Raw genomic sequence first — 25,281 nt, forward strand, 5'->3', positions numbered from 1 at the left:
ACATACACACATTCATTGATCTACAATCTGTCGATAATTGTATTTTAGCATTGCACAAGGTCATGTTTTTTTCTGACTGTTTATTTTAACACTAAATTCAATGGATGTTGGATGTGTACTGGTTGATAATTTAGTCATTTAGCTGCATGAGTTTTTTTATTAGTTGTTAGTGGCTTTGAACCAACTGTCAGTAACTGCGACTACTCTTAGATCTGTATTTTTTTTTGTAGTTTGGGAAAACAAGTCCCAGGCAACGTCCACTTGTATTTGTAGCATTTGCATGTTTATCCATCTGATGAGTTAATCCTTTTTCAACTGATTTTTATAGTTCGTTCTTATGTTGTACTATTAAAGCACTATCCCAGGTTAGGGGTTTGATCCCGCTAACATGTTTAACCCCACCACATTATGTATGTATGTGCCTGTCCCAAGTCAGGAGGCCGTAACTCTTTGGTTGTTGTTCGTATATGTGTTACATATTTATTTTTGTTCATTTTTTTGTACATAAATTATGCCATTACTTTTTTGTTTGAATAGTTTTACATTGTCAAATCGGGGCCTTATATAGCCGACTATGTGACATGAGCTTTGTTCATTGTTGAAGACCGTACATTGACTTATAGTCGTTACTTTCTGTGTCATTTGGTCTCTTGTGGAGAGTTGTCGCATTGACAATCATACCTAATCTTCTTTTTTATAATCATTGAAATTTGTCCCATGTGTACAACTAAATATCAAGGTCTATAAATTGAGCTCCCAACTTATCAACACTACACTGATTTTTTGAAATTCTAGTATTGCTTAGGCCAATTTTCTCTGGTCTAAAATTGTTTCTTTCAATTATTCTCTACTCTTTATATTTTTGTAAACCCATTTTCTCTATTATTATTTTTTGTTACAAATTTGTCCATTATTTAAAATAAAATTGAGAGAGAAAATGGGGAATGTGTCAAAGCGACAACAACCCGACCATAGAGCAGACAACAGCCGAAGGCCACACATGGGTCTATAATGTAGCGAGGCGCCCTTCGGCTGGCCCCTTAATTAAATAATATGTTCACTAGTTTAGTGATAATGGACGTCAATCTAAACTCCGAATTATACAGAAGATTCTAAAATTAAAAATCATACAAGACTAACAAAGGCCAGAGGCTCCTGACTTGGGACAGGCGCAAAATTGCAACGGGGTTAAAATGAGTATGAGATTTCCCCCTCCCCCATACCTCTATCCTATGTAGAAAAGTAAAGGCATAACAATACGCACATTAAAGTTCATTTCAAGAGAAGTCCGAGTCCGATGTCAGAAGATGTAACAAAAGAAAATAAATAAAATGACAATAATACATAAATAACAACAGACTACTAGCAGTTAACTGAAATGCCAGCTCCAGACCTCAATTAAACTGATTGAAACATTATGTCTTCATTAAAAACCTTTTTGGTTTTCCTAAAAATATACATTCTTTGCTAATAAATTGTTCTCTATTATGGAAACTTCATGTATACTCCCTACAACCGTGAATCCCAACTCAAGTAGAAGAATTGGTAGATAACGTTTGGTTAATTGCCTAATGCCAAGTGTCAAATAGAATGACCAATGTAGATACATATATACACATGGAAAAAAGTATTGCAACATCAAATTGAAATTGAAATTAAAAAAGCACTCTTCATTTTTTTGGAATATAATTTGATGGAATAGAACTTGTAAACATTATTTAAGCATCACCTGAGTTTAATCAATAAATATCGACTCGATAATTTTTTATCTGCACATGCAGCTACTGTACACGTAAACAGCAAAACAGTTGTTTTTATCCTCATTGTTTTCAACCCTTTAAATAACTAATTTTTGAAAGTTATGTGATTGACACCTTATAATGGGTCCTGCTGTTAACCAGGAGTAATGTATAGATTCTTATGTTTGACTAGTGAGCATAAATGATTTGCATATATATAGTTCCCTTGTAAATTGTTGAAACAGATCACTGTAGCTTTAGTGCCCGGTTTGTTGACTTCATAATTATTTCTTTGTCAGCATTAATATGACCTATCTAAACAATAATATTTCAATATTTGCCTTAGGGCTAGGAACGCTAATAGGTGAGGGATATAAAAGAAAGCGATAAAGCTTGAGATAAGGGGGAGAGCAGTTATAGTGATGTTAGTGAACAGTTACGCTTATAGCAAAGACGAAACATGCATTATCGAAGTTTTAGGTATAATACATATTATATACATTGTTGAAGTTGAGAGATTTTGATGGTACAGCATTGAACTTTTTACGACTTTAAAATCTATTTGTATGGACTAGAATGTGTAAGGACTACACCATGATTTATTGTATTACGTGACCAGGCTTCCCTTTATCACGCTACCAGTTGAATACTTGGTTAATCATAGAAATGCATCAACTCTTACCGTTATCTTGATGATATTATTTCGTTAAATAATCAAGAAAGTCTCTATTTACTGTCGACATTTACTCAAAGGGAGTTTACCTTAAATAAATTAAATTTAAACAGTAATAACTGTTCTTTCCTTGATCTAGACATTTCGGTTGTAAACTCCACACATAACTTTACGACAAAAAGGACGATTTTACGAGACGATACTAGTAAACTTATCGATCCTTTAATATATATTATTATGAAGGGTTACACAATCAACACTGTGATTAGATCATTGAATGTTGTTTTTATTGGTATTGATATTGATTTTGTTATCAGAAGATTAAAAGCTAACTAAACATTATTGATGTATACATACACACATTCATTGATCTACAATCTGTCGATAATTGTATTTTAGCATTGCACAAGGTCATGTTTTTTTCTGACTGTTTATTTTAACACTAAATTCAATGGATGTTGGATGTGTACTGGTTGATAATTTAGTCATTTAGCTGCATGAGTTTTTTTATTAGTTGTTAGTGGCTTTGAACCAACTGTCAGTAACTGCGACTACTCTTAGATCTGTATTTTTTTTTGTAGTTTGGGAAAACAAGTCCCAGGCAACGTCCACTTGTATTTGTAGCATTTGCATGTTTATCCATCTGATGAGTTAATCCTTTTTCAACTGATTTTTATAGTTCGTTCTTATGTTGTACTATTAAAGCACTATCCCAGGTTAGGGGTTTGATCCCGCTAACATGTTTAACCCCACCACATTATGTATGTATGTGCCTGTCCCAAGTCAGGAGGCCGTAACTCTTTGGTTGTTGTTCGTATATGTGTTACATATTTATTTTTGTTCATTTTTTTGTACATAAATTATGCCATTACTTTTTTGTTTGAATAGTTTTACATTGTCAAATCGGGGCCTTATATAGCCGACTATGTGACATGAGCTTTGTTCATTGTTGAAGACCGTACATTGACTTATAGTCGTTACTTTCTGTGTCATTTGGTCTCTTGTGGAGAGTTGTCGCATTGACAATCATACCTAATCTTCTTTTTTATAATCATTGAAATTTGTCCCATGTGTACAACTAAATATCAAGGTCTATAAATTGAGCTCCCAACTTATCAACACTACACTGATTTTTTGAAATTCTAGTATTGCTTAGGCCAATTTTCTCTGGTCTAAAATTGTTTCTTTCAATTATTCTCTACTCTTTATATTTTTGTAAACCCATTTTCTCTATTATTATTTTTTGTTACAAATTTGTCCATTATTTAAAATAAAATTGAGAGAGAAAATGGGGAATGTGTCAAAGCGACAACAACCCGACCATAGAGCAGACAACAGCCGAAGGCCACACATGGGTCTATAATGTAGCGAGGCGCCCTTCGGCTGGCCCCTTAATTAAATAATATGTTCACTAGTTTAGTGATAATGGACGTCAATCTAAACTCCGAATTATACAGAAGATTCTAAAATTAAAAATCATACAAGACTAACAAAGGCCAGAGGCTCCTGACTTGGGACAGGCGCAAAATTGCAACGGGGTTAAAATGAGTATGAGATTTCCCCCTCCCCCATACCTCTATCCTATGTAGAAAAGTAAAGGCATAACAATACGCACATTAAAGTTCATTTCAAGAGAAGTCCGAGTCCGATGTCAGAAGATGTAACAAAAGAAAATAAATAAAATGACAATAATACATAAATAACAACAGACTACTAGCAGTTAACTGAAATGCCAGCTCCAGACCTCAATTAAACTGATTGAAACATTATGTCTTCATTAAAAACCTTTTTGGTTTTCCTAAAAATATACATTCTTTGCTAATAAATTGTTCTCTATTATGGAAACTTCATGTATACTCCCTACAACCGTGAATCCCAACTCAAGTAGAAGAATTGGTAGATAACGTTTGGTTAATTGCCTAATGCCAAGTGTCAAATATGTCATGCATGTTCAGTTCGGAACAAGGAAGCAATAATTACAATATGCAGGTACTGTATTTCAACCGGGTTGGTGGATGGCAAATTTTGTTAGCAACTGGGAAATTAGTTGAAGGGGATAACACTTTTTTTTTTATCGAATTATTAGAAGAATACTAGACACATCACATTGCAATAACTTTGATAAAATAGACGACAGAGAAGTATCAAAGTTTGACCAAACCGCATATAAAGTATAATTGATAGATTGCTATGATTATAAAATAAATCCGGAACTGATTATGAGGGCAACATATTAAATCATTGTAGTATCGGAAAATCCAAAATGGAGGAAGGCGCTTAGCCATCTTAACATCATCAATATATTATGTGTAAGTGATATAACGAAATGTACAAGAGGATTTTTCTTTGTTTGACAAAAATATGTATGAATTCTCACTCATTTTGGGGATTTTTCTCATAAAAAAAGGCAACGGAAAGAAACCGGGATAGTCAGAGATTAAAAATAAAAAAATCTATCTTAAATACAATAATCTAATATTAAAATAAATCATGTAATGTAAAATAAAAAGATAAAATAAATAGTGGCTGTCCAAGTGGTTAAGGTTTTTTTTCTGGCTGGTTCAAAAAGAAATTCAAACATTCAGATGTTAACATCAATTCTCTGTATGCATCAACCAACAGCTGGCCACATAAAAAAATGTGACAGAAAAACTACCTCTAACATCAAACATTCAGATAAAAAAGATAAGCTCCAAATTGGCATGGTCCTTAAAATAAATGAAAACAAATAGAATGTACAAAGAGCAATTTAAGGTTTTCACATCCGTAACGATTTTCTGTTTTTGTTTATAAAAATCCAATGTCAATGTAAACACACAAGAAACTCAAATAAAAAGACTATAGGTTTTCATTATATTTCCCTGATGACGGATATCACTATATATGCAATCATATATACTTTTAAATATATAAAAGGAGAATACTCTCATTCAAGGTCAACGTCTTTTACTATTTCGAAGGAGTAACGCACACAAGAAAAACTGATTTTTAAGACATATCTTTTACAAAAAAATATTCGCTGAAGTGTGTGAGTTTCAAACTCATATAAGATGTTAGACATCAAGTACCAAAACTCTAAGCGACATAGTTAAAAAAAAACATACTACTGCGGAAGCAAGAATTTAGCTGATGAAAAAACAAATAAAAAACCAATTGTTCAGAGAAAAATTGAAGGACTTTCCAACCGCAAAGACATCTTTATATGAACATATAAAAATCCGATCTTGAATGTCATTTATGTTAGCAAATGAAAGCTTATTGTTATGCTGATTTGAAAAATATCTGGTTCGTATACTTTTTTGTTTGAAATAAAAAAACCAGGAAGAAAACTTGTTACTTCCGGTTTGAAAAAAAAATTACGTTCGTTTATTTTTATTAGTTAACCTGACAATGATATCAACAATGTATAACGTATAAACTGTTCGATTTTATATGCAAAATATCTAAAAATAAAAATACAGTGCATAAAAAAATAAGCGGAAGGCAAACAAAAATACACCAAAAAATAAAACGGAAAAGTTTAAAGACTTAATGATTTGAACAAAAGCCAAAGGTATTTACACGGAAAAGTTTAAGGAACTAATAATCAGAACAAAGTGAAAGACATAATAAAGTTGTCAACATGATCAATCAATACTAAATCAAAGACATTTTGTCTTTTGCATGTTATGCTGTGATGGAATTATAAATGTATGCCAAGATTCATCATTTTCAATTTTGCATAATGTTTGGAAGCTGTATCGTAAGCGGGTAAACACGGTAATTGTTTTTTTTCGGCGTCTAATCCCTTGTAATAGTATTCTTTGCCTTTTGTTATATCTTTATAAAATGAAAAATAAATACACGAAAGGCAGTAATATGCATCGTAATATTTTTTATCACATTCTGGTGCAGCATCTAAATACTGATAAAGCAATTTTTTAGCCTTTTCTGGGTCCTCGCTACAATGCCACCAAGCAACACCAAATAAAGACTCAAGGTCTCCATTGTTAATATTATATGCTTTCTCAAAGGAACCAATTGCACGGATTCGTTGTTGTGTAATAGTATAGAGCGAGCCTAAACAGTTAAACATTTGTGCAAGAATTTGACGTGGAATATCTGAAGTATTTTCAGCTTTCTTTACTTTCATTGCAAATATTTCATATGTTCGAATGGCTATTTGTAAACCTCTAAATTTTGAAAATTCACTTCCATTTCCACTTTGATGTGATCGACAGACAATGATATTTTTACAATATTCCGACAATATATCATCTGGCCTATGTTTCATGTACTGATCTACAAGGTTAAATGCGTTTGACGGAGGCTTATAACTTTCATACCAGATTTGATCGACCATGTATGCCTTAGCATAACCATGAAAAGCTGGCTGCAGTAATTCACAGTCACTGTCTGTTTCCACCTCTTCTTTTTTATACTGACATAGCTTCGATCTAGCTTGATCAAACATTTCTAATGCAGATGAATATTTTCGACCGGTAGTCGAGTCTAGACAAGCCGATATCATACTCAATTCAAATTTTACAGGCTTCCTTCGATACATTTTTGTTGTATCATGTCCCTGTCGAACAAACTCATTCATTAAATCTTGAACTTGAGACCACTGCTCCATTTTTGATGTTGTTATTTGGTAGCTCTTCAATATTCTGATGTTGGACACCACTAGAATGACAAACTTTATTTAGGAAGCAGGAAAAATATATTTTGAAGAGGAACTCATCAAATGTAAAAATCGAGTGAAATTATAAAATTTATTTGTAGTTTTAAGACATGCATTGTTTTCTTGTTCATGTATATTTAAGGACAAAAGTAACAGATTGGGCTTTAATGATATTTTCTTTTTTAGACAATTATCTTCACCAAACTATTTGTGCCAGTATTTAAAGTTTAGTTCGTCCAGCTCAAATGATTTTGTCTAATACAGTTGTCTTAAACATTCACCCCTAAATATGTACTTCTAATTTGAAAACGTTAAAAAAAGATCACATTAAACTTGTTTGTCATCGATCATTATAATATAACATGCTTCGACCGCTTTTTAAACCGTCATACAATTCTTGATATTTCTATAACTAGCGCAGACGCAGGGATATTCACAAAAATTGCTGTTAGAATGTACCTCCCACTTAAATCCAACTGTATCGTAACCTTTTGCGATGTTATTTCAATTTTGTTGTGAGGCATTTTTGACACGTCCTCACCAGTCAAGGGATCAAATTACCGGTGGTCCGAGGTCCGCGACTTTCCACTATTGCAAGCGGACCTTCTTTTTGGTTACTAGCTACGCCCGACGGACCTTCGATTTGAAAGAAAATAAAAAATAACTTCGCAGACCTTTTTATTAAAATTTCCAAATAAACGATCTCAAAATATATTTTCATCTTTATTATTCAGGACAGCGATATTCTGACCAGATATCTTCATGTTTGTACATCTTGCTTAATGCTGCTCTCCAGGACACCGACAATGAGGAAGTTGACAAGGAGGAGGAGTGCTTGAAAGTGTCTACATTAAGATTTCAGTTCAATTACTGATTTCTAACTCTGGAATTTAACAAGATGCGATCATTTCATCAGAGCCACAAGAGAAGGACTTTTCAAACTGTACATAGATGCACTAGAATCATCCCTTGATTTTTTGCACTGGATCAAATTTACACATCAATATGGTTACCACTTCATAGTCAGAATGCTCTTGTTGAGTTTTTATCAGGGGAATGTTTTGTTCTTAAAACAAAAAGATGGTTTTGCAATTGGATAAACTGAAACTCCTGTATAATAACAGTGATGGATAATTGCAGGATCAGATATGGCAATATTGACAAATATAAGTCAGTGCACTATAGGCGATGTTGAGGTAGAACAAGACAAAATCACCATGAAGAAAGACATAGTGTTCCAAAATCGTTTTCATATGATATTTGGTCAACGGTAGAAGCAATGATTTCATGGAGTTTAGTCAGGATTTTTGTGTCCTTAAAACAAACGTTATATCGCAAACATCTGTCCTTGTTGATACTTTCTGTCAAATAGAGAAGATCGGTAAACACAGTACGAAAAGTATATAGTTGACAGACAACAAAAATTTGAATAGCATAACTTAGAAATTATAATGGGAAGACTGCTTCGGTTACGGAGAACAAAATACGCACACTGAATACTGATGTCTCGTTATTTGCAAAGTTCTATAGATCTTTTCAGAGCAGTGATTGCAATTTGGAAGACTGTTTTTCTCATGAATTTTTTTTTTAATCCTCCAGCATTGAGCAAGAATGGGAAAATGCGTGTCGGAGCCAAAACGAATCTTCTCAGTAAGTCTAATGAACCATTGACAACAACGACAGGTGAGGTTCCTGTGGATTGTTTAGTTATTGACGGATCAGCAGTTTTGAATATGCTTTTAAAAACCATCAACAGTGTGTACCTGCGACAATAAGGCAGACTTTGTATTCTGTCGCTACAATAGGAAACACCTGGAAACTGTAAAAAGAGTTGATGTAGTGTATGATGCGTACATATCCAATAATTTGAAGACTACTACATAAAGCAAGAGGGGAAGGGATATACAGACGAGTCCAGAGTATAAAAAAATCCTGAAAATTGGCAAAGTTTCTGAGAGATGGCGACAATAACAAAAACGTTTTAGTTTTCTTTCACAACTCACCAAAACTTTAGGGAAACGTTAGTCGAAGTACAAATGATCAGGATTTTCTATCTTATCCACCACGTGGTAATATTTCAAGTTTAGCACCATGTTCACATGAAGAGAATGACACTAGAATTGTTATGCATGTGTTTGATGAAGAAACACGGACTTAAACGATTCATGATTCGAACAGTTGATAGTGTAGTTGCTTTAACAGCTGTTACGCTATTCCCTGACAAAGGGGTAGATGAACTATGGCTTGCGTTTTGGAGGGGAGAAAGCATATTTGATATTTATATCCCTGACCTTTCATGTGCACTAGGCATTGAGCATTAACACAAACACACACTTCCTGTGTTCCATGTCTTAAAAGAGGGACGAAAGATACAAAAGGGACAGTCAAACTCATAAATCTAAAACAAACTAACAACGCCATGGCTAAAAATGAAAAAGACAAACAGAAAAACAATAGCACACATGACACAACATAGAAAACTAAAGAATAAACAACACGAACCCCACCAAAAACTAGGGGTGATCTCAGGTGCTCCGGAAGGGTAAGCAGATCCCGCTCCACATGTGGCACCCGTCGTGTTTCTTGTGTGATTAAAAATCCGGTAAATAGTCTAATTCTGTAGATCACATTCATGAAAGGAAAGGGGATTGTAGTTACGACGTAAGGAACATATCCGATATCATTTGTGAAACGGTTATTCCATAACGGTCAACCAACTCGTGACGGCGTCCGCAAAATTTACGAAGGTATGATTTCAACTAAACCATTTGGAACTCTTGGTTTAATAGCTTCCTTGTGAGCAGTAACCCTCTGTCAAGAAAATCATTATAGGAAACGCAAGCACGGGAATATCGTATCAATTCGGAGATAAATACCCCGTATGCAGTTGCTGCTGGAATGTTGCTACTTAAAAATGGAAAGTTCACAATTGGAAAGCTGAAATCATCTCTTTTGTCGTAAAGTTTTATCTTCAACCGACCCTCATTGTCAATTTCTAGATGTAAGTCAAGATATGTAGCCGACTTAACTGTATCTGTAGTATCCTTTATCTCCAATTTGATGGAATAGATGCGTTCCACATAGTCACCAAATTGTTAATTGTTTAGTGAAAGAACGTCATCTTTATAGCGGAAAGTAGAGTTAAAGGATTTTGCTAACTTCTTATCTTTCTTCCTAAGAAGTTTCTGCATGAAGTCAGCCTCATAATAATAAAGAAACAAGTCGGCAAGTAGAGGGGCACAGTTTGTTCCCATTGGGATGCCGACAGTCTGTTGAAAAACACGTCCTCCGAACGTAACAAATATGTTGTCAATCAAGAAATCAAGCATCTTGAAAATATCGGTTTCAGAGCACTTTTTGTTAGAATCAGAATGATTCTTTACAAAGTAGGATTTATCCCTCCCTAAGACAAAATACTTGTATATCTACGTTGGCCATTCTTTTTTATAAAGCAAAGTAATACCAACTCTTTAAATTTGTCTTTTAGATTGGAATGTGAAATACTTGTGTAAAGAGTAGAAAAGTCAAATGTTTAAATACTGTTACAAGATGAAAGAGAGTTAGATTGTATGTACTCTAAAAGCTCTTTGGAATTTTTAAGTATCCACATCTGATTCAGGCCACCTCTAGAATAGGCAGTTTCACAATAAATTTGAAGCCCGTCTTTGTTTGCTGATAAAATAGATGTTTTAAAATAATTTAGAAAGAGGTTTCGTGGAGCACTTGGAAGACCCAGCAATATACCGTTTGTGAAACGACATCGTTGTTGTTGGAAAGGTTAGAATGCTGTGTGGAAGACATGGATGGCATTTGACGATGTGACTTTAGCACTAAGTTTAGTTTTTAGTTTAAACATATTTATTTATAGTGGATTGGGAAACAAGTTTTGCAACTTATATTAATCCCTTTCCACTTTGCGGGTGCGAGTGCTGCCTTGTAGCGGCATTAGCCTACTCTTTTTCGAAATCTACAAGGGTGTCTTTAACGTGCAAGAGATGTGGCTCTCTCTTAACACGGGTCAGCCATTTATCGTCCCTTTCCGACGGACTATGAGCACTAAGAATGATGATTGATCGGTCTACATCACAGATATTGATTTGATTATCTGATGAAAAGAATGATACGTTGTTTTGATGTACGATCGAACAAATTATCTAATGCGGTTAACAAAGCAAGCAAACAACTGTTTGCACAACATGGAAGATAAATTGAGCCTATTCCGTCGACTAGGTCAGGTCTTTTGTAGCATGTAAAACGTACAATATACCAAGGTGGGTGTGTATGGAGAAGTGAAAAAGATAATCAATACATGGAATTAATCCTTTTGAATAGCTTTTTCGAAAGCCTTGTCATCTTGTAAGGAGATTTTAGTTCGTGGATGTAATAAAGAAAGCCGCAACCATGGTAAATGTATCAAATCGAGTCTGTTGTTATGCTGGTGATTGTAGACATGTATTTGTGGTCTTATATTGATAGTTTTAAAGGTGTTTTGTACTTTAGTAACTTTATTTTTGTTTTTTTTATCTTTTTGAACTCATTGCAATAAAAGTTAACCTGCAACGAATGAAGCGACACGTAATAGAGACAAAATCGGATTCTTAAAAAAAAAAAGTCTGGATTTATTTTTTAATGTTAGAACAAATTATATTTTATTCTATTCTGGTATAAAAATAAAGATAACGTGTTTTTAAATTTGCTTGTACATTATGTTTTGCAACTAGTGTTTATTCCGGTATATGTATCTGCTTACTTCTAGTTCTGTTTTATACTTTTTTGTTTTAAGATCTTAAATTTTTGGTGCTTCTCAATGATACAATATATAGGACATGCGTCTTGAAATCTCCGACTTCCGGTAAAGTCTAAAACATTAAGAAATAACAGCGATACAAATGATAAGTGTACATAAAAGCAAACTATATATAATAATATTTGATAACTAAAAGAACTTACATAACGTAATTTTGTCATACAAATCAATCTCGTACCAATATACAATTAATGCAACACTTCTATTATCTATCATCACATTTCATGTAGAAAAATGAGTTCAATTTAAAGTTCAGAAAAAATCAATAGATTTCCTGACGACGAAGTTATGTAGTATTAAAACGATTGATTTGAATTCAACGGTATTTTACAATGTATAAATACACTGATTATTCCTGCCATGAGGAGATGTAGTTGACATTTGTTTTAAATGGTATGCGAAATCATTTATTAACCTCCGATAACGCTATTGTTAAGTATTTACACTGTTAGGTTAACAATTATCTATTTAGGAAACTTCAAAAAGGTAAATAGCATACCATTATTGAGGAATAGTGCTAAATTGCGCAGATAAGTTTTAAAAAAATCAGCTGGAAAAGGTTTAACTAGTAAATCACAAAAAACAAATCACATGTCTGATAGTTCTAAATTAAATTAGTTTCATGTGTTATTATTTCAGCTTGTTGCCTTAAGATGTTTAAGATTAAATTCGTATAAAACGTAAATCTAAAAACATATTCTATGTAATAGTAGTATTCATTGCCTTAAAATTGAAATCCGAAACAACAGATTTTATATCATTGCTATAACAATACAAACAAGCACAAAAGAGAAGTATTCTAATACTTTACCAAATATCCTCTGTTATATACTTTTTTGTTATATATGAATATCGATGAGTAAGGTTTGGTAAGTCTTATGTAATACGTTTCCAACCAATTCATTTGGCAACATGGTGTTTTGTGATTTTGCTAGTACTTATCAAATCATCGTGGAATGCTCAGCAGCGAGTTTCTCGAAAAACAAAAATTGCTTCTATCACCGTTGCATCGATCCTTATAGTAAAATATACACCTGCTGTTTAACATAAACGATAAAGGTTGAAAATACTGCATACTACTCAGATAAAAAATCAAGCGTGACTTATATTTATTAGGAACAGTCGTGGTGCATCCAATCCACTTTACACAAACGTTCAAAAAAGCATTGGCAAAAACCATTGTTTATAAGTTGACAATTTCCAGCTTCAGGTGATATTAACAGTGACATAAATATGAAGGTTTTATATATCAGAGTTAGCGAACAAAAATCATTGGATTTGTAGTCTATTTTTCCCAAACGTTTATTACTCTATGTTCTAAAATATATATCATTAATTAACTTGTTTTGAAAATGATATAGCATTGAGATGTTCAATAACAAAATCTCTTGGCAAATAGAAAAAGATACGATATTCCAGGGATGGCATTTTCCTTAATGATTTCATTTAGAGAAGGTAACTGCTTACAATGAAGCTATTAAACAAGGTGTTCCAAGTAGTGAAGTTGAAGTCATCCCTTCGTAAATTTTACGGACTCAATCAAGAGTTGGTTGACCGCTATTGAATATCTGTTTTTCAGATGACGACAGATTTGCCACATGTACTGTAGAGGCGGCTCAATTTACCTATTCAGAGCACCTGAGATCACATCTTATTTTGGTAGGGTTTGTGTTGCTCACTCTTTTGGAGTATATGTTGTTTAGTGTACTGTTGTACTTTTTTGTTCGTTTGAATCTTTTAGAGCTATGGTGTTGTCAGTTCATTTTAAACTTAAAGAAGCCGTTCATAAAAAATATACGGCTGTCATATTATATTTTTTAAATGTATGTTCGGCTCGCAAATGATCTCATCATAGATACCTGGATTGAAATTTTGTTTCGTCTACAAAAGAGACATTAGTGACGCTCAACGTCAATAAGTGTACCCATTCACTCATTCAGTTTGATTTATAGACACAATCAGAATATAACGTTACCTTTCGGATGATATATATGAATTTGTAACGTGCACATGTATATTCCCAATTGCTATAACGATATCTAGGTTTCAATTATAAAACTGTATTTTCCCCCTTTTGACTGAGAATAAATCAAATGCATTGACATACTGTTAACCTTCTAATTTTTGCGTGCGATTTATTTTCCCGAATTTTCTAAATAGAGAAAAAGCACGAATTAAATCACGCGAATATGTATAACTTTACATCATGTAACTACATCAAGTTAATAAAAAAAAATATAATGTATCCCCTAAATAAATATGAAAAAAAATCTATTAGCAGTTTCCTTTACCAAGTATTATTGCAAACTTAAGCTAAGCTTATAACAACTCGGTAAATATTGCTACTTGAAAATTGAAATTGACAGTAATAAATGTCATGTACTAAAGCCAACTTGATCACCCGTCAATAATTTGTTTAGGTGCACACATACAAAATTGATAAGAAACAAACTTCATATGTCTTACTTTAAATACACAGAATTAACACTACACACTTTTGTTCTCATCGATTTTGTGTGTGTCTACATACACATTTTTTTTACAGTTATCTCAAGATTTAGAATTCAACTTGTTTTTTTCGTCAGTGAACAGTGAAGTAATGTTAATTAGTATGGAAGCGTGGTGTCATATTTCTATGTACAGCATTGGGATATAAGTTCGATACAACAGTATATTATGTAAGTTAATGTAGTTGTGAGTCTTATTGATTATGTTTTGCCTTTACATGATCATCTTATTCTATTTTTATTGTATTCTTTATCTGCAATCAAATCAAAGCTTACAGTAAACGGTAACTTTATTCTTCATGAAATATACACATATTAGCAGATAATTCGAAGTTATAAATATATCATGATAAAACCCTGATACTTCCATTCTGCGAAATGATACTAAAATTAATTTGAGTGATTTAATTTTCATAAAACTGTGTCAAAATATTTACGTTAACCCTTCGACAAAAAATAAAAAATTACAAAAAACACTACTAAAAACACTACTAAAAACAATTTCATTGGACACATATATCAGTTTGACAAACACGTATTTTTATCAAGCTTATTTTCCGTACCAGTACAACGTAACTAAACGTTTATCTGGTTTTACAGGGTTTAGTGTTATGTAGCACTTTAACAAAATTGATTATCACTATTTTTCTTCTAGGCATCTGTTTAGGGTTATGACAATGTTGCTGTGTATACTTATTCAAAAGTTGAAAGATAAAAGCAACAGTAGTATGCCGCCATTTGAAAATCTTACATCGATTGAGTGAAAACAAATCCAGGTTACAAACTAAAACTAATGGAAGCACATCAAATATAAGATGAAAACAATGAAACAAAAAAAAATACTAAACTGCATATAAACAACGACAATGCAATTCACACAGAAACGAACTATAAGATCAAAATTGCCATTTTCAAACGAAGAGCTCAGATCCTTTTCTTGTATTTGCAGTAAAAAGTGTCTAGATTAATACTTTTTAATTGTTCTTTTTATATTGAAGCAAATGTACAGATTTGATAAATATAAAATTTGATTTTTCATATATTTACGTACGATGTCAAAAGAAAATTGGGATTCCGTATCGCAAATGTTCGTGTCATGATGGAACAAACAAACATGAGACTGTTTTACAACATTATGATTACATGTCTTTTGACAAAAGTTATCATAGGAGGTAATGTTATATAAACAAATTGCTAATTTATAACAATCTCTCTCTTGATAGTATACTAATGAAACTTTTTTCTATTGAATAGCGATGTGAAGCTTTATATAAAGAAATTTACAAAGAATACTCTTGAATGAAAATGGTCATCATAGATGACATCACAGCTAGAAACAGTTGACCTTATGTTATTTGAAGTTCAACGATGTTGAGTGTTAACACATTCTGATGAATATATTTGTAATTTAAAGTCTTATTGAACGAATGTCGTAAGCTTGAAATTTCAATGTTATCGAAATTGTTGAACCAATCTATACATATATACAACACTTAGTCTTGTATGCACCTTTTTTGTATACCTATAAGGAATATATAACGAATATTTAACTAATATTTCTTTTCGCGAATGTTGATAGCAAGCTACTTAACTTTTGGGTTTGTTGCCGACTTTTACCGGATCGTAATCTTGAAAGAGAATTTACACAGAGCCAGTAACATGACAAATAAGTGAATAGAAAGTTTCATGCATGCTTTCAGTAATATTTGTATTTTCTACGGAAACTTATTACAAAATGCATTAGGTAATCAAACTTTTTCTTACCATATGTCAATTAATTTGTTTTATCAAATTTGTCTTTTTAAATCAGTTATTAGTTTTTACCTAACACGTTTGTGTATATTCGTTAGGTAAGAATTTATACCATTTACCGGTTTAGTAATAATATGAGCAACACATGTGGAGCAGGATCTGCTTACCCTTTTGGAGACCATGAAATCACCCTAGGTATTGGTAGGGTTCGTGTTCTTGTTGTGCCCCTATTTGTGACATATTTACCTGTTGTGCCTGTTTTGTTCACACATTGTTGTCAATATAATGGACTTTGATACAACTGTCATACAAGTGAAATTTTTAGTTAGATTTAAAACCAGGTTTAATCCACCATTTTCTACATAGGAAAATGTCTGTTCCAAGTCAGGACTATGAAAGTTGTTATTCATTCGTTTGATGTGTTTTAGCTTTTGATTTTTACATTTGATTAGGGACTTTTCGTTTTGAATAGTCTTCGAAGTTAAATATTTTTGTGATTTTACTTTTTTCCATTTGTACTTGCACTATGCGTCATTCTAATAATTAATGAGATATTGTAGTAAAGGTCAACGCATACGTAAAAACTTCGGCGAATTGCAGTACATTTATTACAATTTTGATGAGTTTAAAGAATTTCCTTTAAAAGAAAGATTTTTCTGTAAAACATAGCCATTCAAGAATAAAAAACAGACAATCAATTTTTTTTTTTTTTTTTTTAAAGTTTCATGACTTTTACGCGTCTTGCGTACTAAATAATAATCCTGTTACCTTTGATAACTAATTACTGACCATCGAAATATATATATTTTGATAATTAGTTTTCCGTCAAATCAAAGATGTTGTGTATAAAACTCTTCACAGATACTAGGATTGTAATTTTATATTAACGCCAGACGCTCGTTTCGTCTACAAAAGACTCATCAGTGACGTTCGTATAAATAAATGTTAAAAAGGCCAAATAAAGTACGAAGCTTAATGGCATTGAGGACTAAAATTCCCAAAATATTTGCCAAATACAGCTTTGGTAATCTACTCCGGATGTAGAATAGCCTTAGTATGTCAAAAAAATCAAAGAGTTGTTAACAGGTAATTTATTATTATGAACATATCTAAAATAACTCAAGTCAACACAGGAGTGCTGACGACTGAACAGACAAAGGATTGAAGAAAGCGTTTTCCAAAGCTTACGAACAAAACAAAAATCTACCTCAAAATCGTCGTTGTTTGTCAATATCTAAAAATGTACCAATACCTATAATGTAATCTAAACAGAGGTTTGATCTAAAATTGACGTTTCTGATATTGTCCAATTAAGAGGCAGATATGTAGCTGTTTGTTTGATATATCATGATTCAGTTAAAATTGTGTATCATATTTTATAACGCATACGTAGAACGAAAAATAATCACGGTTATAATACATTTCGTACAAGCTTAAGAAATACTTCAATCTACAATGGTACAATTGAAAATCCCAATAAAAAATACATGATGGAGATTTTATAAACGAGCTACATTTGATAACTATATTCATTTATAGCATGTATCAATATCATAGACTTAGGTATCAATTAAAACTAGTCAAAGGAGTGTTTTACAAGTCACATAAAAAAGACTATTTTTTAAATTTTTAAGCTTTGTTTATCTATTGTATACATAATTGGACAATATTGATTTTTCCTGAAAAAACAATGAATTGAATCTGTATTATGGAAAAGCAGCATTGTAAATACATCAGCATATAATTTTGGTTTCAATTAACAGTTAAGGGCAGTAACAACTGGGAAGAACACAATGGGAAGTTATACGCGGTGCTTCAAGATCAGCAAGGTGCAATCAAAGAAACATGGGAGAAAGGTGTCAAAATGTGTGACAAGGAAGACGCTATTCTATTTTCTCCGACTGTACATATGAATAGTTGGAACATAGATTTTTTAAAAAGGTGAGTTGAGTTTTATACACCAATATGTTCTATGGTGTAGTGGTGTATGGTGTTGTGATGTATACATAATAAGCATTATCAATACTTCACACACAACATACAAGTTTGTATATTGCTTGTTACCGTGATAATATCTTTTCCACATAAAGATTTGTAGTTCAATTCGAATTTATATCAAGATACTTTAAAATACATATATTTGACCTTTAATTATATATATAGATAAAACTTTCATTCCAACGAATTATTCCTTTATTAACACTGCATTATGTATTTTATTTCTATCACGTTTTTTTTTAAAAGATAATGACAATTTGGTATCTATATCATTAAACTCATCTACCCAATACATGTTTCATGATACGGTCTTCAGGTTCATGATTTAAAGTGAGACTAAATAAATTATAATCCATATTGTGTTACATAAACATTATTTTCTAAGACCAGCAACTAGATTTATTGTTACTGGAGAGAGAATGGTTTTTCATACTTTAGGAATGGTATCGAAAATGGTTGGATTGGCATAAACGATAAATGTATAGAAGGAAACTGGATATGGGCAGATGGATCTCCAGTTAATAAAACAGATATGAATTGGGGAAAAAGTATTTGAATTAAATTTTAGCTCTTTTTTATTTCAATGGCTAACATGATTTATATCCATGACGAACGACAAATAACAAATATTCCGATACAGTTTCCAACACATTTTCCACATCACTTCTAACATTGACATTATGTACAAGTATGTGAGCGAGCATAATGTTATCCAGTAAATATTGAAAACACTGTCTATAAAATTAAATAGATGCATTTACTTCTATAAAAAGGTCTGCAATTGCAATTCGTTTGCCTCTTCGGTTATCATAAAATCAATATATTGTAAATTCATGTAGTTGGACTAGAATAACCAATGACATATCCCTATTTCGATTGCGGTGTACAAACAAGTGTCTCTATCATGTTTCAATAAATATATATGGAAAGAGGAAAACTAAAAGAACGTGATTAACATGTAACATTGTACTATAAAATGTATATTCATGTTATGTTCTAAAATTAAATTTTGACAAGATCCAAAGTCTTTTTAACAGATCAGCCTGATAACGCCAACGGAATGGAAAATTGCGGAGAGATATTTCAGAACTCAGCATGGAACGATTTGCCTTGTAGTGAACAGTCATTTAAACTCCCAGTAATTTGTCAAAAATGTAGGTTTTCATATTTATTTATCAACGTTGTAACATAACAAGTTTATTTAATACAAAATTTCAATCCTGATATATGAGGTAACTTTATGTACATTTTCGTCATTGAAATAAAATCGATTCTGTCTTTGTGTTATAACTTGATAAAACAATATTCTTTAATATTTTATAACTTGATAAAGCAATATTCTTTAATCTTTTAAAACCTACTGTCTTTCGTTCATATACTCTTGAATTTGTACAGCTCATTGAATACAAAATTTTAATCTAATATCTATGATAAGTTTACAGTTTCTTCATTGTAATAAAATTGACTTTGTCTCTGTGTTAAAATGTATTACTGGATAAACAAACATCCTTTTTTTTTTAAGACTTACTGTCTTACTCTCGTATAAGCTTAGATCCAAAATAAGCCGCATTCACCCGGGCCCACTCCTGATCTATTGTTACTTCATATCAAAGTAGACTTTTCTTTGTTTTGTAGGAACAGAAATGACCCCCCAAAAAAGACTATCCAAAAGCCAAACATCGATTAACAAAACTAAACCTTTGATATATTGTTATAGTTCTGTCAGCCTCATTGTACACTTGTTTTACACATTACGAGTGTTATTTGTTAACTTTTATAACCTAAAGATATTTGCTGAAATAACGGGACAGTTTAACATACTCAACATACTCATTCACATTTTTTCCCAGGTAAACCCTGTGATTTGAATGATTATAATATCACATGCAGTAATGAAACAAGCCTGGATAATTTGAATTGTAATGGTCAGAAAAAGATACAGTTGAATGTTTGTATACCTGGTATAAACATTTTTATCTTGTTTAAAGCAACATTTAGATATCAACATATCTTATTTATCAGAGTAAAAGAAAATCGTTTTTTATTCTATCCTTTTATTCTTCGGAGCTACATAATGGTTCTTTTTTAAAGTTTGGAATATTGTATAATGTTAAGATAGTTTATCAATATGTTTCAAGAACCCAGTATTAAGATATAATGCTGATGAAGTTTTGAAGTTTACTTGTATTCTTTATTATGGAAATGGTTACCTTTTTTTACTCTCAAAAGAAGAAAAATGAGAAAAGTAATAAAAACATTCGTGGCTTATGCATCTGTCATTCTTATTTTCCATGTTTTGTCGACATTAATCAATAAGTTGCAGAATTATGCACACTATAAATTTGCGACGAATATTGGTCATTCAGCTGACATACGTGTGCAAGTAAATAAGAATATTTATTAGTTTGCTTGCCTACAGATTATGAATTATGTTAATGATATATCGCATGAAATATAAATTTCTTTCTTAGACTGTCGACCCGGGCCAGCTGATATTCTTTTAATAGTAGATACATCTACCAGTACAGAAGGTCATCTAAATAGAACTATCGAAATTATGACGTACATTGTCAAAAGGTTGCCTATAGGATCTGAAGATTTTCAAATTGCTCTGATGAAATACAACTATCATCCCTCGCTTGTCTTTAACTTTGTACAATATACAAGTGTACAATCAATTACGTCTGCATTTTATGACATACATAATTCTAATGGACCAACAAATACTGGTGAGGCCTTACAAAAAGCAGACGAGGTATGAAAAACTATACTAAAAATACATTTTACAAAACTTCTAAAATATAACAAACAATATTTCAAATTGTTAACCTTTAGGCCACACCAATTTAATTTCTTGTTCTACGGATTTTTGGACTCCAAAATTTGGGGCGAGCGAGCGATTTGAAAATTTTAATAAAAAAATATTTAATTTGCAAATTTTTGAGGCGAAGCTTGAAAAGTAGAGGCGAGCGATTATAATTTTTTTTTGTAAACATAAAATAGTAGGTTTTGACTATATTAAAACTTGATTTATCACTTGTACTTTGACATTTCTTTAATTTCTGAAGTATTGTTTCCATATTCACCAAGAAATAATTAAATCTGGTCTATGTATGACAATGAGACAATTCTCCATCCAAGTCATATTCAGTTTGGGGGCAACCCTTTATGTTATAAATTTATCCCTTTTACATGTTTTATGAGGATCAATATAAGTTATAATATATTTGTTTGTTGAAAAGGGTTCATATTTTCTTAAAGGGCTATATATCTATCTGGTATTAAAATAAATGGTCAAAACATGTCCAAGAATTTTTGTAATATTCCTGGACTTTAACCATGTTAACACATTTACTTTAACAGTTTAATAATTATTCAAAATATTAAAGTGGACCCCTCTTTTAGAAAAAGTTGTTTAAAATATGATGTAAGTCTTCTCTTTTTGAGTACAACATTGTAAGGTTTTTTTTATATAAGAGCGAAACAAATTCTTGGTCATGTTGGTATTTCTATTTTATTTTCTACATCAGTAAATGACCCCTTGTTTGAGGGTGGGTTGTTCTCCACCTGATAATAGCAAACACAGGTCACAGTACAGGGCTCATACCCGTAGCCAGGGGGGGGGGTTCGGACGAACCCCCCTTGAAAAGTAATACATTGTAAGCACTGTTAAAGTCGATGTTCTGCTCGATTTGTGACTATTAAAGTCGAGTTTGTGAGTCAAACGAACCCCCCTTCGGAAATTCCTGGCTACGGGCCTGGGGCTTTGATACAGACCAAACAGCAAGCTAAAAAGGATCCCAAAATTATTAGCGTACACAATTCGAACAGGAAAACCAACGATCTAAATTATATGATATCCGAACGGGAAATTACCAATGAACAACATCAACAAACGATGGTGAACGACAGGCCCCTGAATCAATCAGGACAGGTGCATAAACATCCAGCAGCTATGGATAGTTTTGTTTCGCCAGCATACAATATAATTGCAGTTGAAGGCAAATTCTTCAGAAGTTCTTTGTACTTTATTCTAAAAACGAACATTTCTTGATAGGGAAGATAAGTAAGGGGGAAAGAAACTATTTTTTTGTTCTTAAAAGGTATTTCCGTTGTTCTAAATTTATGTCGGAGCACTCCCGCTTTGGATAAATGATCATAAATAGGTTTCATGCTAAAACAAATATTCTTACATATATTTACACGGTGTGGAGGGGTGCTTTTATGTTTAAAATCGTTATATAAAGGTCAGACTGTGATTTTAGAAACAGATGTTGATATCTTTTTGAATATTTACACCAAAAAAACGGTGCGGGAAATGGACATGATTGCATTTCCGGATGCGGGAAGCGGGAATATAAAAAAAATTAAAAAAATCTGTTTTGAAAAAAATAGGTGCGGGCGGGTCTGTCGAACAAGGAATCAAATTGGTGTGGCCTTAAAACTAACTAACCCTGGGTCGTGCGATAATACTCTTCATAAGAAGTCTTCATTTTTGATTTGAAGGCTCTTTTTAATCTTATTGTTTATTATTCGACTTAGGCATGCATGTGAACAAATATATAGAGAGAGGTTAACAAGGAGTAAACTTTACTTTATAAATGAGTATCATTTTCATTGCTTATCATGTTAATGGTTTTCATTTTTTCATTAATTGCAGATATTTCACGACAAGTCATCTGGGTCTCGTATCTCTGCTTACAAATACGTCATTTTAATCTATGATGGTTTGTCATCTGATAGAATGAACGCATTATCACAAGCAAAAAAAATGAGAGAAAAAAGAATAAAACTTTTCGCAGTAGGCATTGGGAATGCAATTTCTCACGATGAGATTGTAAACATTGCATTCAGTAAATATTACGCGTTCAACCATATGCACCTAGATGATATTTACAACCAACTAATACAAGACAGTATAGACGTCAGTTGTCCAGGTAGATATTTAGCTACATACATTTATATAATCCTAATGCTTTTTTACAATGTTACTAGGTATGATAAGATGTGGTATGAATGCCAATGCTACCACAAGCTTAACTAATACACCATTTGTTGACTTCTCACGCGCAAGTTATCTATTAAACTTCAAGCAAACTGTTTGAATTTTTATAAACGAACTAACAAATTGAAACATGCATCGTATCCTCCCTTTTGTGAAACATCACTTTGCATAGAAAGCATATAAAATACACATAAACATTTTTTTTTAAATGTCCTTTAAATGCTAGTTTCACAATAAATGATATATAGTGATTAAAAAACCCACTGTTTTGGTCCAACGAAAAATTAAAAAGTTCGAAAACTTAAAAAACATTCTTCAGTTGTATACAAGACATGGCCCGTCAGATGACAGGGTGGATAATTGTAAATGGTGTTTATTGAATATTTGCATTTTGCCTTCCAACATAACGCTTTGGAAGAAGAGTTTGATATATGTATGTTGTCGAAAAAGCCACCTTTTACGAAACTATTTGTATTCAAATGTGATAAATCCTTAGCCGAAAATAGATTGTGTTATTTTTTTCTTCTAAAAATACCAAAAACACGAGTAGAATAGCTTTTGAGAAATTTTAATCTCCTTTTTAAATTACATTAAAACTTTGTAACTGATGATTATTTCCCAATATATTAACAGACTTTTGATAAGCAACAAAACGAATCATTTTCTTATTGGTGTTACCTTGATTCCATTTCACGATAAAATCCGAATAAATTCTTGACTCAATTTACTTTTTAGTGTGCGTACGTAGGACAGAAGCTGACATCATCATACTTTTAGATGTTCAAAAGAATCAGTCGAGCATTGGGTTTCAATACCGAAAAACAGCCATCAGGAAATTACTTGAAGGTTTATATAACGATAACCCTAACGTACAAATAGGTATGGTTGCATACTCAGATCATGCTGATTATGTATTCAAATTATCATGGTCGAACAACGTTCACAGCCGTATTGCAGCTGCCTTTCAAGTTGAGTTAGACAAGGTGTCTGTTGAATCTAATTTAAGCCACACTCTGGAATTTGTAGGCGTTGATGTTTTTCGTAGTTCAAATGGTGGACGATCTCTGGCTAGGAAAATAGTAATAACGTTTTCCTCCTCAATGACTGATTATTCCGTTGGGATAAGAGACCAAATCCTTAATCTCAACAAATCAGATATTGAAGTTTTGGGAGTCGCCACAAACCATAATGATCCTATTTCTAATGATTATACAGAAATACTTTTAGATGCAAGTCAGTTGTTTGTTATACCTACAGAGTCGAAAACTGATCCTTTTGACTGCTTGAAAGCTTTGTCTGGTATGACGTCATATTATGTGTGTAATGATTCTGTTTTTCAATTGTACCCATAAGATTTTCTATCAGCTTTATATCCAGATGTTTATAACATTAGTAGTCCACATAGTTCAAACTAAACTCAACAACATTTTAAAAATATAATAAATAACTGAAAATGAAAATAAAAGTATCAACATATTCTTCAAGTTATAAAAAAACAATAGCAAACAAAATATCATTATAAAAAAGGTTGATAATTTAAAATTTAAATCTTTCCAATGTTGTCAAATGTTGTTGTAACTCTTGTCATATATGACCGTAGCAGGATATGCCACACTCTTTTTTTGAAAGGTTTAGTGTTTAATTATGTCTAACTTCCTAATCGATATAGCCCTTCAACTGTTGGATTCAAGTGCCATGATGACTTGAATAAAGACGCATTAAAGATACCCAGCTAATATATTTTTCTTTACACCAGACGCGTGTTTTATTTAGAATGGACTTATCAGTTGGGCTCAAATCAAAATAATTAGAAGGCCATATCATATACAAACACTTCTTCACAAAAAAAAAAAAAACCCGGCAAGTTGTCCAAAACATGGCCTAGGTAATCTATGTTTAGAGATAGAAAAACCTTTGAATCATGTGCAGACTACTGGGCACTTGATCATGCAGTGAACACATTCTTTGCCATATGTTTTTGAAAGGAGTGTGATGGTTCGATTGGTGAGTTTCTCCATTTTTTTTTTATAGTTTGCAAAATATTCTTTAATGTACACCCGTGCCTATGAAGAAAGAACAATAATATAGGAATTGTACTTTCAAACATCTGTTGAATATAATAAAGTGTAATCATAGA

General features: G+C 32.2%; 1 protein-coding gene across 1 annotated transcript; it reads left to right on the forward strand.

The window, feature by feature from the left end:
- Positions 1–17,845: 17,845 nt before the first annotated feature.
- On the forward strand, positions 17,846–24,539 carry LOC134699281 (collagen alpha-5(VI) chain-like). The gene is made up of 7 exons (XM_063560887.1): positions 17,846–18,082; positions 18,578–18,687; positions 19,177–19,293; positions 19,990–20,100; positions 20,611–20,894; positions 22,800–23,076; positions 23,880–24,539. Exons 1-7 carry the CDS (start codon positions 18,006–18,008, stop codon positions 24,494–24,496), a joined length of 1,593 nt encoding a protein of 530 aa, XP_063416957.1. The 5' UTR covers positions 17,846–18,005; the 3' UTR covers positions 24,497–24,539.
- Positions 24,540–25,281: the final 742 nt, after the last annotated feature.

The sequence above is a fragment of the Mytilus trossulus genome, unplaced genomic scaffold (assembly GCF_036588685.1).
Source record: "Mytilus trossulus isolate FHL-02 unplaced genomic scaffold, PNRI_Mtr1.1.1.hap1 h1tg000050l__unscaffolded, whole genome shotgun sequence".
NCBI lineage: Eukaryota > Metazoa > Mollusca > Bivalvia > Mytilida > Mytilidae > Mytilus > Mytilus trossulus.